Source organism: Gavialis gangeticus, unplaced genomic scaffold (genome assembly GCF_001723915.1).
Source record: "Gavialis gangeticus isolate Ggan-Ray unplaced genomic scaffold, GavGan_comp1, whole genome shotgun sequence".
In the NCBI taxonomy this organism is placed as follows: domain Eukaryota; kingdom Metazoa; phylum Chordata; order Crocodylia; family Gavialidae; genus Gavialis; species Gavialis gangeticus.
This window is the reverse complement of record NW_017729029.1, coordinates 38965951-38980371: the sequence shown is the minus strand read 5'-3', so window position 1 is coordinate 38980371 and position 14421 is coordinate 38965951. Positions and strand designations below refer to the sequence as shown.

General features: G+C 45.9%; 1 protein-coding gene across 2 annotated transcripts; it reads right to left on the bottom strand.

Moving 5' to 3' along the window:
- Window positions 1–7022: 7022 nt before the first annotated feature.
- SPRY3 (sprouty RTK signaling antagonist 3) lies at window positions 7023–14070 on the bottom strand. Of its 2 annotated transcripts, none has more exons than XM_019521432.1 (2): window positions 13281–14070; window positions 7023–10225 (listed from the first exon to the last, which is right to left on the bottom strand). In XM_019521432.1, the coding sequence occupies exon 2, from the start codon at window positions 10176–10178 to the stop codon at window positions 9261–9263; it is 918 nt and encodes a 305-aa protein (XP_019376977.1). In that variant the 5' UTR covers window positions 10179–10225; window positions 13281–14070; the 3' UTR covers window positions 7023–9260. The 2 variants fall into 2 exon arrangements, with proteins under 2 accessions (XP_019376977.1, XP_019376978.1); XM_019521433.1 differs by lacking the exon at window positions 13281–14070 and adding an exon at window positions 11655–12151.
- Between the last annotated feature and the right edge of the window lie 351 nt (window positions 14071–14421).

Sequence of the window (14421 nt, the reverse complement as noted above, 5' to 3'; positions counted from 1 at the left end):
CCTTTTAAGGATGTAATTTGATATTAGTAGTGTTAGATGTGCAAACAGATACACATAGTTCACAAGATAAACTCCGGGATTTCAAATAGGAATCCGTAGTGTCAAAAACATTCTGACTTACTGTGGTCTTTCTGAGTTCTTTCCAGCAGAAGAACTGCTCTGTTATTTCTAGTCAAAACACCAGTGAATGCTCAGAGCTCCCATTTTCTGAGGGGTGCCGTGAGTCTAGCAAGGCTTACCTTGAGTCCAAGAAGGTTGAGAACCATTGCTCTAAACAGCCTTTATGTCTACTAAAGTCCTAATATTAGGTAGTTATCTAGCAATCCCTCCCTCCTCTCTCCCTCTGTCTCTCTCTGCACCCACCTCTCTCTAGTCTAATGCAATCGATCCATGTAGCTGCATTTATCTCATCTAATATAATATAGCTAGCCAGCTATCATCTATCATTCATGTATAAAATGACTGCTGTGGATGACACAAATCCCAGTAAAGGGGTTAATAATGGCATGCATGGGGCAGTTCTCTGGAGTTGCTTGGTAACCTGACCCTATTCAAACAAAATATATTTTAAAATAGTCAAAGTGCAACATCTAGGAATAAGGAATGCAGGCTGGACCTGCAGGCCAGGGGGCTGTATCCTGGAAAGCAGTGATTCAGTAAAGGATCTAAGGATCATAATAGAGTGAAGTTATTATGGGCTTCTTATCATTCTCTGACAAAAAGGGGCTAATCCTATCCTGGGATATATGAACAGAAGAATAGTGAGCAGGAATAGGGAGGGAACTTTACCTCCGTCTACAGCATTGTTGAGATGGATCTGGAATGATGCAACCAGCTGTAGCATACCCATTTAAAAAAAAGATGCTAAAAATTAGGAACTGCTTGGAAAAAAAGACCCAAAAATAATTCAACAGCTAAAGAAAAGCCTTTACAACGAGAAACCTTAAGAGCACAATGTATTACCAACAAAAATAGAAAGGTGACTCAATTATGATGTATAATAATCGATTATTTGCAATGAGAAAATACCAACCTTTTAGCCCAGCAGAGAAAGGCACAGCTACAAACCACTGGCTGACAGTTGGAGTCAGAAATTCAAATGAGAAATCAGGGATGTTTTTAACAGTGAGGATGATTAATCATTGCAACAATCCAGCCATGGAAATGGCAGATTACCCATCTCTTGATGACTTTAAATCCAGATTAGATGCCTTTCTGGAAGATGTGGTTAAATCAAATACAAGTTAACTTTACTCAAAGACAAATGAGTGGTTTCAGTACAGAAGTGGGTGGATGAAATTCTCTGACCAATGACATGGGCAACTGGTGCCTCCTGAGTCTGGGAGGGTACCTGCAGAAGCCAGTGGCAGCAGCAGGGATGTGTCTGGTGAGCACCCACTGAAGCTGGTGGTGGTGGTAGTGGGAATGGGGCTGGCAAGCATCCGCAGAAGCTGCCAGCGATGGCAGTGGGAATGCGGCTGGCAAGCACCCACAGAAACCGCTGGTGGCATCGGCAGCAGGGATAGAGCTGGCATGCACCTGTGCCCTGTCAGGGATGGCACATGCCCCCCTGTACCCCCCTACCAGTTGCCTATGACCTGTGATATATATGTGTAGCCAGTATAGATTATCTGCTCTGTTCTGGGCTATGGGTCTATAAATGCCCTGTCTTTATCTGGTCTAATCTAATCTTTTTCTATCTACAGTCACCCTTAGTATCCGGTCACTGTGCTATTCTTTTTGCTGTGATGTACCAGAATTTATCACCCTGTGAAACCACAGAAATCCTGCTGGAACAATTACAGACCCATGAAGGATTCGGGTAAGTTGCAGCAGGTAGGCATAGCATGGGATGTTCAATGTTTCTTATAAGCTGTTCTGTAACTATTGGGGTCATAAAAATAGCTCTATAAAAACCAGCAACAATTACCTATCAATGCCAGAATAGGTCTTAGCCTTCCAACAGTGCCTGCCTGTAGTGGTCACATGGACTCCAGCACTAAATGCAGGGTTTCACTGTAGCAACATGGTCTGTGCCAAGGCAGAAGCCTGCCCTCCCCTTGCTTTCAGCCTCCCCTGCTTCCAAGACAAGAATGAGAGAGGTTTCAAAATTAATATATATTTTTTATTGAATAGTTGCTCTAAGTGGCTTGGGCAGCCACCAATAGAATTACTTCTTCTATTTCAGCAGTGGTTCAGTATCAGTTATTAGCTTTGCAAAAGAAGAAAACTAAACCAAACAGAAGAGGGTGCTCTAAAATAAATAGGTTATTTTTTATCTTTAAAATAAACTTTTCAAATAAATACTTTGGTTTTTCTTTTTTCTTGACATGAGTATGAGAATATTGTCAAAAACCAGCAATAAGATTATGAGCACGTATTATAACTTCTATAAAGGAAACTAAAGTAAAGAAGGTTGGGAAGGGAACTTTTTATACACTGTACAGAATGCCTTTTGTACCAAATAAAGAATTAGATGCTTCAGTTCTTGGTACGTGATTCCCCTTTGAAGTCAAGAAGTATGAGTCTTCTAAGGCAGAGTTTGTGCTAAAGACAGCTGTGGTACAAAGAAGAAACAGCCTTTTGCCCACAGAGCATCTGATATATTTGAAGGAGCCTGAACAAGGGTAGGTACTGGGGAGAAAAGGGTAGTGAAAAATTCCCCTGGGTAGGAGCAGCCATGCAGGAGAACCAAACATGCCACGTCTATGAATGATCATGCTCATCACTGATATCAGGGTTACAGTGGCCTTGTTCTCCCCCATATAGGAACTGTACCCCCTTGCTATGCAGGTAAGAGAAGCTCTATTCCTTACAGATCCCTGAGTTCTCTGTGCATGGGTCCAGTCCTGCTGCCATCAAAGCTGGCTTGCCTTTTGCAGCTTGCTTTAATGAGAGTGGTGTCTGGCCTTTTTTCTCCAACCCAGTTACACCGCATGCATAATTGATTTCCTTTGCACAGCATTGATACATTCAGTGGTCCGTACTGTGAATGGTCTGCAAGAGGCTGACTGAAAGAGATGTGATTCAACCTAACTCCCTTCATCTGAAATCTTTCCTGATTGCAGCCCATACCATAAGGAGAAATCTTTGGCCCTGGCCCTTTCCCTTTCCCTCACCCTACTAGACATACACTAGATTGGACTCTTCTGAAATAGTCTCCAAGGAATGGTAAAAATAATCCATTTCATGTAAGCCCCGAACTGCTGTCTAGGTTTGATCAGTGGCTACCAGTGACAGAAAGCATTTGCAAATAATCTCTGCTCTAGTATCTCTTAAGAAGAAGGATCTCTAAGAAATCTGAAATCAAAAAGAATTTGAAGAGGATTGCTTTGCCCACCTGGAATGAATGCTCAGTGCCACATAGGGAAGAAATATTTCAGTTGCATGCAAGTGTCCAACAGAAATGGACTTGGCACACTGCATGGGCTCTACATGGAGAGGATGACCCTGAACAAGTTTGGTTGGCCATCTGTAATGGATTACTGAATACATCCACTCTCCCTTTCCCCACCTGTGGAGCAATAGATGTCAGAATTCTTAATACACCCATCCCTCTTGCAATGCCCTGGCTTTTGTCCAGGCTTAGTAAGATTGTACATGCACCATCTGCAAGACACAGCTAGTGGCATGAGCAGCAAATGATGTACTGAGGGAGAACATTGTAAATGGGTTGCTTGCTCAGCCTCAGGCCATGCAGTTCTTGCAATCTCAAGGAGGGGGGTGGAGAAGGGTCATTTATCCTTGTTTTCTGTTTTTGTTTCTTTTTCCTTTTTTTCTTTATTGCATCCAAGCAGTAAGACTGGAGTTGCTCTTGTGAGCTTTTGATTACCTTTTGGGCAAAGGGCCCCCAAATTATTTGGGTCAAAACCACGGATAAGAATATGTCGGATCAAAGAAGTGGCTGGCAGGGATCTGAAACAAATACTAGCAGTGAGCACTTGTAAGATCCCATTAGGTTCTCTGTTAGAAGTCACACTTCTGAAATAAGGACAAAAATTTCTCAATTGGTTAGCATGGTGCAGACTATGCATATAGTCCTATCCCTCTCAACCAGAAGGGTCTAGTAGGACTGTGGAGAGTAGGAGTACTCCATATCCCTCAGCAGTGGCCCACTGAATTCAAGAGTGCTGCAGATGGCCCCTATGGTGGATAGCACCTCTACAGAGGGATAAGTGCTGTAAGGGGTAGCCTTCTGAGGTGTGTCTGAAACTCAGACAAAGACTAGGAGACATCTAGTGCTTCTCAAAAGCAAAGCAAAAAGCTACTTGATCATCTACCCTTCTTGGGGCTTGCTTCCCAGGCAAGTTCTGCACTCACTGGCCAGGTCCACCTTCCCTCAGGGAGGAAAGAACTCTTGGCCATTTCCCTTCCTCCCTCTTCTTCAACACTGGGATCAGGGAGGAAGGGAACCCCTATGCTGATTGTTCCTCTTTCAGGCACCGTAAGAATTTTGCCACTGTACGCAAGGCTCCGCCATAATGGTCCTTCTAAGCTTACCTAAGCTTGCTGTAATGCCTTTCATCCTCTCTAATTTCAGCTGGAAAACATACTCTTCTTAATGAGATCAAAACCAGAATACCATATGTGGTGAATATAGCATTCCACAAAAGGGCCTCTTCATGAACAACGCGTGCCTCCTCAGGCTGGGGCGGCATGGTGACCATCCGCAGGCAGCGGCAGTGTCTGCAGCAGGGGCGTGGTGGCGGCAAGCAGAGACAGCCCGCTGGTGGCTGCAGCAGTGTCATCAATGAGGGAAGAGGGGTGGTGAGCAATGGGTGGTGAGCAGGGGCCACCTGAAGACACCATCCATGCTGGCAGTGGTGGCGAGTGGTGAACAGGGACCACCCGCAACCACTGGCAGCTGCATTGACAGCAAGTGTGGGAAGCGACTGCCCGCAGAAGCCAGCAGCAGCAACTCTCAGGGGGGGCACATGTCCCCCTTTGCCCCCGCCCCATGCATCACCTATGGGCCTCTTTGACAATCAGCCCTTGGGAATGAAACAACACTGTCTTGGCATAATAAAATCACAAGTGCAGAGAGACACCTGGAGAGCCTCATTCAAAGCTCTTACACCCAGTCAGGGGGTGGCTGGAATGTAAAGTTGGACACAAAGTCCAGGGTAACCAGCTCCAAACCTCTGGAGCAGATCTTCTCTTTCCCATGTCCAAACAGACCCAGTAGGTACTAGTTTCATATCTTACAGTAAATTGCATGTTCTGACAGATAAAAAACATCAACTTAGTCTGCAGTTACAAAGGGAAGTCATAAAAAGACCTCCAGGTTGAGGGCTTTCATCTCCTGCCTGATATTAACTAACCCACTTGGCTGATGTTGCTCACCTTGGACAGTTTTTTCGTAAATCCTGGCCTGGTGTCTTCTGTCCTTCTCTAATAAACAGATTTTATGGATGGATTCTATGGACAAGTCGCAGCTAAGCCTTGGGAACCCAAAAAATCTGGGTCTGTATAATTCAGATCCTGGACTTTAATCTGAATTTCATAACTGACATTCACAACAGATTGAACCAAAATCCTTGGGCAGAACATTTCTGAATCTGAGTTCCATCAGAACATTTCTGTGACTCAGTTCCATCTCTGATTTCCATTTATGTGTTCCATATTTTACAGAATGTATTGCACAATATCAAAAAAATGAAAAAGTATAAAATATATCTAAAATGTTACTGGCAAAAACTGGTCAGTAATCCATAGCACAATATGCTTTTGGAGATGAAAATTTTACACTGGAAATTAAAAAGAACATGCAAATAGAATTCAGTAAAACCTGCCATTAACCTTCTGCCAATTACTGGAGATGCCTCTTTTAAAATAATAATCTTGCGTCCAATCTCACACTGCATTTACCAAGCAAAACTCCCAGTAGGCTCCCAGTCAAGAGATGTTTTGTTTGCATAGGGACTGGAAGATGAGTACTTTTGCTCAATATGCAAATTTTCCAGCACTCTGCCGGGGTCACCATGTTTTCATGACATCACGAGGCCTTTCCATTAAAATGATCAGGAAGTCTCACATGTTTATTGAGTTATTCCATGATCAAGTGAAAGGAAAAGGTGGGTCATGAAGGAAGAAACTGAAGAAATTGGCATGCACTCCAAAACCTAAAAATCCCTAGCACTTTGTTTTTAAAAAGCAATGTGTTGGAAGGGACATATTCTGCCAAAAACCATTATGACCAAAAACTAGCCCCAGTAGAAAGTAAGTGGAATGATCAAAAAGTAAGGTGTACCTTTTTACAGGAGTGCCACCAATATAGATTTCTTGGTGTACTTTTTAATGTGACTTTTTACATGACTATGGATCTTGAAAATAGGATTCTGCCTGATTATCTTCATAGACATAGTCAGATGTTTGCAATACATTATGTAATTTATGTAACAAAGAAATGGAATGATCATACAGATGTATATACCCCACCCCCCGTCCCACATAGTGGAATTCTTCTGGAGGAGTCATTATGTTTCTCACAGAACACTTTTCCTCTGAACAGAATGATGTGGTCATCAGAAACTTCAGTGGGTGCATTCATGACTCTCCTTGTTTAATCTGAAATAGAACACCACTATAAATGAGTTTTGGGATGCATGTGTATCATACGGATTTCCTCTGCTTATATAAAGGGGCTTCCATCCTCAGATGGGAAAAGCAGATTCCCACAGCATGGTTCTAGAGTGAAACGTGACAGTATAGCAGGATTCTAATCCACTGGTAGAACTCACCGTGGGATAAACTGGTTATGGAAACTCCTGCCTTCCACCCTTTTCTGTCCTTGCCCCACCCCACAGCTAGCTGCTGAATTGAATTCACCAACCTGCCTGATGAAAAGCAATGCAAAGCCTTGTTAGCAGGCCCTTAAAATACCTCAAATTGCCTATAAACTAAGGTCTAAGAGAAGCATAACAAGAGTTGAGATATTCCTTTGGAGTTTGTAAATGTACCAGGAAGCCAAACCTTGCATATGGCACCATTCACAGCAGTATCATGAATATTATTAATAATAGTCCTAGCCATCATAACATTATATTTATATATACAAAAATATATCAAAGTAATTCTAAACAAAGAGAAGGAGTCAGTGGATATACGAGTGCGACATTTGTGCCGTAAACATTGGAGTGCCTTGGAGGAAGCTTTGGGGCAGCTGGGGTTTTCTTGCATATGTTTCTCTAGTTCTCACATATCCTATAGTCTTCCTGAACCATTTGCTCCAATGGAACAGGAATGTTGTTATGCCCACTGCCCTATACACACATACACACACACACATATGCACACACACACATACACACACGTGTGTGCCTTGGAGGGTGAATGTGATGGTAGAACAGAGCACTTGGTTAATCTGGCTTTCACTCCATGGCCAAGTTTCTGGAGTCAAGGAGGTTGTAACTGAGTTTGGCACCTGACATTTACAGCAGAGGTGGACCTGAGCCAGAAATTTCTAGCTGGATCTGAGCTTCCTCAAGGAGCAGGAATGTTCAGATAGAGAAGGTTAGCTCATTGTAGACAACCAACCAGGAAACACAATCTGGACCTAAAATTCCTCCTTGTCTGAAGATGTCCAGATCTGGGGGTTTGGTTTAGACCCATCTCTAGTTTGCAGCCAACATTTCCTGTCTCAGAACCCCTATATCAACATCAGGCTTGCCTACAGGGTGCAAAGTTGCTCAGCTAAATCTTGCTTTTGTGTAGTGCTCTCTATCACAGCAGAAAATAAATGAGGCACTTTAACTGGGGAGGGTGAGTCAGGTATTACCCACTTCTCTTACCCATCTAGTTCTGTCTTCTGATAAACAGCTTTCCTTTCCCCCTCCAGCCCAAAGTCAGGACCTCAGCTTATCTCCATTTGTAGACAGAGACAAGCATGTGTAACTGTTCTTAAACCATAGTAAAGGTGGTTTCAGTTGGCAATTATTCTTAAAATTTCATTCTGTTTTTCTCTCTTTAAAGTGAATTCAGTGCTGGTGAAAGGTACTAGATTGGCAGCCTTGGAGACTGAAGGCTTCTCTTTCTCAACAGGACAGGGCAGCAGGGTGGGCTTCCTATTCATCTCCCAAGTAGTGTACCTCACCCAAAACGTAAAGGGACAACCTGTAGAGGTGAAAAGGTAGATCGAGGTCCATGGTCTGCTTAGTTCTTGGCCTCTCTAGTGATCCTGTCAACAGGAACACCAACTGGGGTGATGGGCTTCAGTTACATCGATATGGAGACGGAATGAAATTACCAACTCACCAATAGAAGGCCATCACGTAATGCCACCTTCCTGTCAGCACCAACCTGGGCTGGTTTGGCACTGGCAGCTTAGAAGGGTAAGGCTTTGTATGCCAGACTTTACCATTCCTTCACGGCATTTTTTGTTGTGTTAACTTTCAGTTGAGATTTAACATTTTGCTCTTAGCCAATTCTACCCTGGAGTACTATACACTAGCATGAATTTCCTCTAGCTACAGATGTACGAAGTGGAAATGGGTCTCTTCTCTACCCAGACTATCATGTTCTTTCCATGCCAGTGTGATTCTTAATTCAGCAATGCCCTATTTCCACTAACAAGTGAGCCCATAAAAATTGACATTTGGGTTTGCTTATATTCCTTTTTTACCTTAAAGTGATTAGAAGCTTCATCTCTTATTTTGCCTGTGTGCGTGTGCGTGTGTGTGCGCGTGTGCGCACACGCGTGTGTAAGGTGTTGCCCTTGGTTGGTTTACTACAATGGCCCATCTCCATTTGAGAAACTGGCACCAAGTACAGCAGACTGGAACCAAGTAAGAGCCTTTGGGAGGTGCCAGTCAGGAAAGTGCCATAGAAGGAAGGAATGAAAGAGAACTGAGTTAAGTGGTCTGGTCCCTGGAGGATTATAGTGCTAGGACACATCACCATTTTAAACCCACCATAGAGGAACTCCTAAGGTATTCTGAGGTCACAGAGTCCTGAGCCATCCAGTGACAGGTCCCACACTCAACCCCCCTGTTGACAATTAGTGCCTAGTGCATGCATCAGCATTTGGCTCCATCTGTCTTTGTCCTTTGCTGAAATGTGCAAAACCCAGACCGTTTGGCTTGGCTGCAGGAGCAAGATTCCTTTTGTCTCAGAACATGCTTCGTGCTCCCTGGCAGGACTCACCGACTGACTGACTGACTGACTGACTGATTAACTGTTCATCTGTTTGTTCTTTTCCCAAAGGGGTGCCCAGCAGAGGGAGCTGAAGGAGAAGAAGAGCCAATTTCCCTCACCGAAGGAGGTCATACTGGCTTATCCAGAGTCTTGGGAAAGGGATTCCCACTGGAAGAGGAAATCTTCCTACAGACGGTATTGGTGTGGTTCTGGCAGCGGCAGCCAGGTCGTTTCAGGCTGTCATAGCCCCGCTGGCAAAGTTTGAGGCACCCCAAGGTAGGAAAGTAGCAGCAGAGGCAGGGCATGAGAAGAGAAAGGAAGCTCATGGCAGCCCAGCGGGCACAGCAGGACCCTGGGCCACAAGAACAGGGATCATCAGCACAGGTGTCCTCATCGTCAGTGGAGCAGTGGTAGAAGAGACCCTTGACACAGCAGAGACAAGTCCCATAGTCGATGAGGCTCTCAGGCGAGCAGAGGCAGCGCTGGTTGCAGAGCCAGCAGGAAGGCAAGGTGCGGGCAGTCGTGCAATGGACGCACTTACAGCGCCCACATTCCTCACAGATAAAGAGGTGCCCAGAGTGAAGGCTGGGCTTCTCTGCCACCCCCTTCAATGGTTCCTCGGGCTTCAGGTCAGCCACTCTGGGTGGCGTCCGGATGATGGAGTGCCCGGACTGTGAGGGCGTGATCCCACTCAGGAGCCTCTGGTCCGAGGCAGTGGTGCTATGGGACATGGAGCTAGCAGTGCTGGAGTGACTCAAGTGTGGCTGTAGGGGTGGTATCTGGTGGTGTTGACTCTGGCTGCGATGTAGGTCCTGGAAAGTGGAAGACACCAGATGGTCCTGAGACCACTCTGTCTTGTGGGAATTCTGTGGCAGGGATGGATTGGACCGAGCTTGCATGAAGGAGACAGCAGGTCTCTCTACATAGTCATTGCTGGCACGAATGGAGCGGATCTGGTCAATGGAGAGAATCTGTTGGAAGTCCTCAGCAGGAGGATCCATTGTCTCTTCACGACGGAGTTCAGCCACGCTAGAGGAAAGTTGCATTCCTGGAAGCAATGAGTGCTTATAGCATCAGGGCACATCTGAAAATCCTAAAGAAGAGGGACAGAAAGATAAAGTATTCGCATGAATTATCACTGCAATTGCACTTTCAAAGCAAACTGGAAAACAAAGGACAATGCCATGTACAGGTTACCAGGCGGGTATTCTAAAGAACATAACCTGGGAAAGTCTGAGCACAGGGAGATGAGCAGGAAAACTAGTAGAAAAAAGATCTTGATGATGAGGTCTACCAGATTCATCTTAGGAAGTGATAGATGCTATGATACACGGATAGATGCTGTGATACACAAGTCACTCAAACAAATAGTAGTATTTGGACCTTTTCTAGTACCATCAATCTAAGGAGCTCTGGGTGTTTTGCAAATGCTGATGAGCTGAGTCTTCTAGTCCTCTAATCCCATTTTGTGTTGTAGGGAAGTGTCGATAGGGAAAGTGAGGCACAGACCTATGAAGTGACTTGTCCAAAGCCACATGTAGAGTTTGCAATATGGCTGGGAGTAGAATGAAGTAGAACGACTGCTGCCTTGTAGGCTGACATTTCCCTACCATGCTGTTCTTCCCTTCCAAACTTCAATATGCAAAATGATCGAGTTGTGCGGGGGAGGGAATGACAAACTACACTAAAATATACCGACAGGTCTCTAGATGTATCCTTTAATTCAGACTCAGTTGCCTGGGCCTTTGTATCCAGAGCTTTCTGACTTGGACTCAGTGACACATAAGGGTCAGGCTTACCACTTTCATGAATACTCAGAGAAAAGCATTGGTGGGGGGGTGGGGGGTGTCTGTTGACAAAATGCTCAAACTAACAGGATCTGCTCCAGGAAACCAGCGCTTATCAGAAGAGATGAGACAAGCCCGTTCTTGTTACCTGCATAGATGTTGCCATGAATTTGTTTTCAGGAAGTGGTACTTCCTGACTCTTATTGCAGCACTGGAAACACATTCTGGCTTTATTCCAAAAGGGTTGGTGCCTCCTGAAGGCCTTAGGGAAGGCCAGAATGAACTAACTTGAATCATGCTGCTCAGGGGAGCCCCAAGGCAAAACCAATAGGCTGGGGAACAGCCAAGAGGGGGCACATATGTGCTAGTGGACTTGACTTCAGTTTAACATTGTCTCACAGAAACAACATTTCAGCCTGTAGATATGGCCACAGAGGACCAGAACCAAAGCAAACCCTTCTGACCATCTAGGAATAGACAGTCCTTGGAGGAGGAGAGAAAAAAATATAAACCAAACTACTACACATATCTGGAACAGAATCTAGTCAGTCCCTTTGGCTAGGAGAATTTTAACTAAATAATTTCCACACCTCTACTGTGTGCAAACTGTGCTGCAATTGGTCACATGGGAATACCTAGTGAGGGGAAGTTAGTTGTTTCATGCTTTACACAGAAAGCAATCCAAGTCTGCCTTGTGGATCATTTTAAGTCAAGATATTTTATTGTTCTTAGTACCCATATATAGGTTCCATTGGCAGCAGACTGTCTCAGCCATAAGCAGCATGGATATTTTTGCAGCTCCCAGTCCTGCTGGAGGGAATTTTAACTATCAAGCCTTGCCCTCGACTTCAAAGCTGGTCAGCAAGCCAGTAATATAATGACAGAGGAAACATTCATAGAGGCTAATGGCCACTGGTAAAAAATGCTACCCATGCAGTAGAAAAAAGCAAGGAGAAGATTGATTTTCATTAGCGAGAATGACCTTGAAGAGCAGAGAAGAGCAAAGGTAACTTGCTTTGATTGTTAAAGTGCGATCTGTCCTGTCCTATTTCCCTGAAGGAAAAAAAAAGTCAACCAATCTGATTACATTTGAATTTTATTGTGCTGCCAGGATCTTTCTGTCCTAGTCAATGAGAAGAATGTGGGAGGACTGTGAGAAGCTTCTTAATGGGACCTTAAAGATTTACTGGGGCTGCCACTGGCTAACAGTGGAATTTCAGCACTTCTTGATAAATTTGGACAAATTTTCTGAGCGCGTCCGGAGGAGTGTGCACGTGTGGTTTGCAGCACCTCAGAGTTATTTGAGGTGCTGCAAACTGCACATGGCACATGTGCAGCCATTCACTGTTCTGCAAATTTGCAGTGTGGCACCAAAATTTGACATCAGAAGAGCCCAGTGTAAAAAAAAAAACCCACAAAAAAAGGGGGAGGGCAGGGGGGCATGGTGCACATGGCAGCAGCTGCTCCACTAGAAACAGAGCCTGGCCATCCAGATCCATGCTGTGTTTGCTGGCCAGGCTCTGTGCAGCCAGCTCAGCATTACTGCTGCCCCAAGAGGCCCCCAGTACCCTAGGTAAGGCTGCTGGGGCCAGCACAGATGCTATTTATGCTGCTTTATGTGCTGTGGCAAACACATGCCCCTGCATGTGGGGACGCACCCTCTGAGTTTATAAACCTCTCCTTTAAACCACCAACTCACCAACTCCATTTCACTTGGCCAATGATCTGGATTTGGTCAGATAGCACTGAAACGAGATTTTCTAACCTTCCTGGCCAAAGGATGGAGAAGGGGGTGAAGGAAAGGATAGTGGATAATAGGATACAGCAAATATGAGTAAGAAAACAGAATAGGCCTGGAGCCCTCCAGACTCCCAGCGTTCTGGAGAGGGATGCTTACTCCACCCACTGCTGTAATGGAGAGTCTGAATGAGCTGCTCTTCGGAAATATGCGTTATCGATTGAATGGGTACGGAAGGATATGGATTCATTAGGCATAACTGGCAGGCTGATCTGGTAAAACACAAGGACAGCTGAGTAGCAGAGATACAGGGGTGACAGGTCCACAGGCACCTCAGTGAGGAGACGGCTGAGTGTTAGGCTTTCCAGCCCACTGAAAAGGAGGAAATGGCAGGATGCAGGCAACCCAAGGAAGTGAGACTATCTAGGGAAATTTGTACGGGAAAAATACTGAGTGCACAGGATAAGACTGTCATGCTAATTTAAAGACTGGACAGCGAGAACCTTTAGAACCAGTGGGTCTGAATGATGGATCAGATCAGGAATGCAGTCATGAGGACTATGCAGTAGTGAATGGACATCACTAGAACGTGGGTGACTGGCTGAATCGGAAGGGACACCTACCGATGCCATGAGAGCTGTGAGCCTCCTGATACAGTGGGTGTGAATCAGCAGAGTTTCTGAGCCCAGCAACTGCCCTTCAAGACTTCGAGAATGCTAGGCACCACTACAAAAGCTCTAGATCCCATAGGACACCAGTCCAAATCCAGGTAGCATGAGCTGGGGCGAGAGAAACAAGAGCCAGTGAAAACACAGCTTGAGACCCCCGAAGAACTGAGACCAAACAGGCTGAACAAGGAGTCAACAGAGCATTAGGGTGCAGAAGGCTGTCTTGAAAGTGTGTGAGACCTAAAGGAAAGGACATAGAAAATGGATCAAACTGAGGCTCTAGTATTAGGATAAAGTACTGAGATAAAGGGCAAGAAGACAAAGGGCAAGGATTCTGGATTGTGCTTGGACATGAGGACTTAATGGATGGGACTGGGATCCAGTAAGCACTGGGATTCAGTGGACGGGGTTTTAGGACTTGGAGGTGACCAGGGCCCAACTGCCAGAACAGTGGGCCCAAGGCAAGTGAGAAGGAAGCTCTTCTCAGATGCCGGGTCTGCTGCGCACCAGGGCATTGCAGAGCTGAATCCAGGTCCTGTCTGGGAGACCACAGCAGAGAGAGCTCCAGAGTGGAGGTGGGCTTGGACCCACAACCACAGGACAGTTGCAGAGGGGGTGGACAAACACTCTGGGTTTATAAACCTCTCTTTTTAGCCACCAGCTCACCTATTTAGTGTCATTTGGCCAATGATCTGGCCACACAGCACTGAAACGAGGGGCTTTCTTAACCTTCCCCACCAAAGGCTAGTGGATAATAGGGTCTAGCGAGTGCAAGTGTGTTTCCGAGACTGGTGGGACTTCTCCCGGGGCTGCGTGGGCGCGGGGACGCAGAGGACCGCGGCCTGAGGGGCACTAGGACCTAGCAGGGCCCTGGCGCCCACAGGAGCAGAAAGGATTGAGTGACAAGAAGCTGCTTGCGGGTCCGGACGCGCGGAAGCCGCCCGGCCGCGCCACGGGCTGACATAGACAGCGCGGCCACGGTAACGGGCGGGCAGGGCCGGCGGCGCCCGGAGGCTGGACTACGGCGCCGGCGGGGAGCAGGGAGCAGCCCGGTCCGGAGGCAGCAGCGGCAGCCGCCGGGCTGGGAAGGCAGCGG

Coding starts and splice junctions, on each gene's coding strand:
- SPRY3 (XM_019521432.1), bottom strand. CDS start 10,178: ATGCAACTTTCCTCTAGCGTGGCTGAACTCCGTCGTGAAGAGACAATG.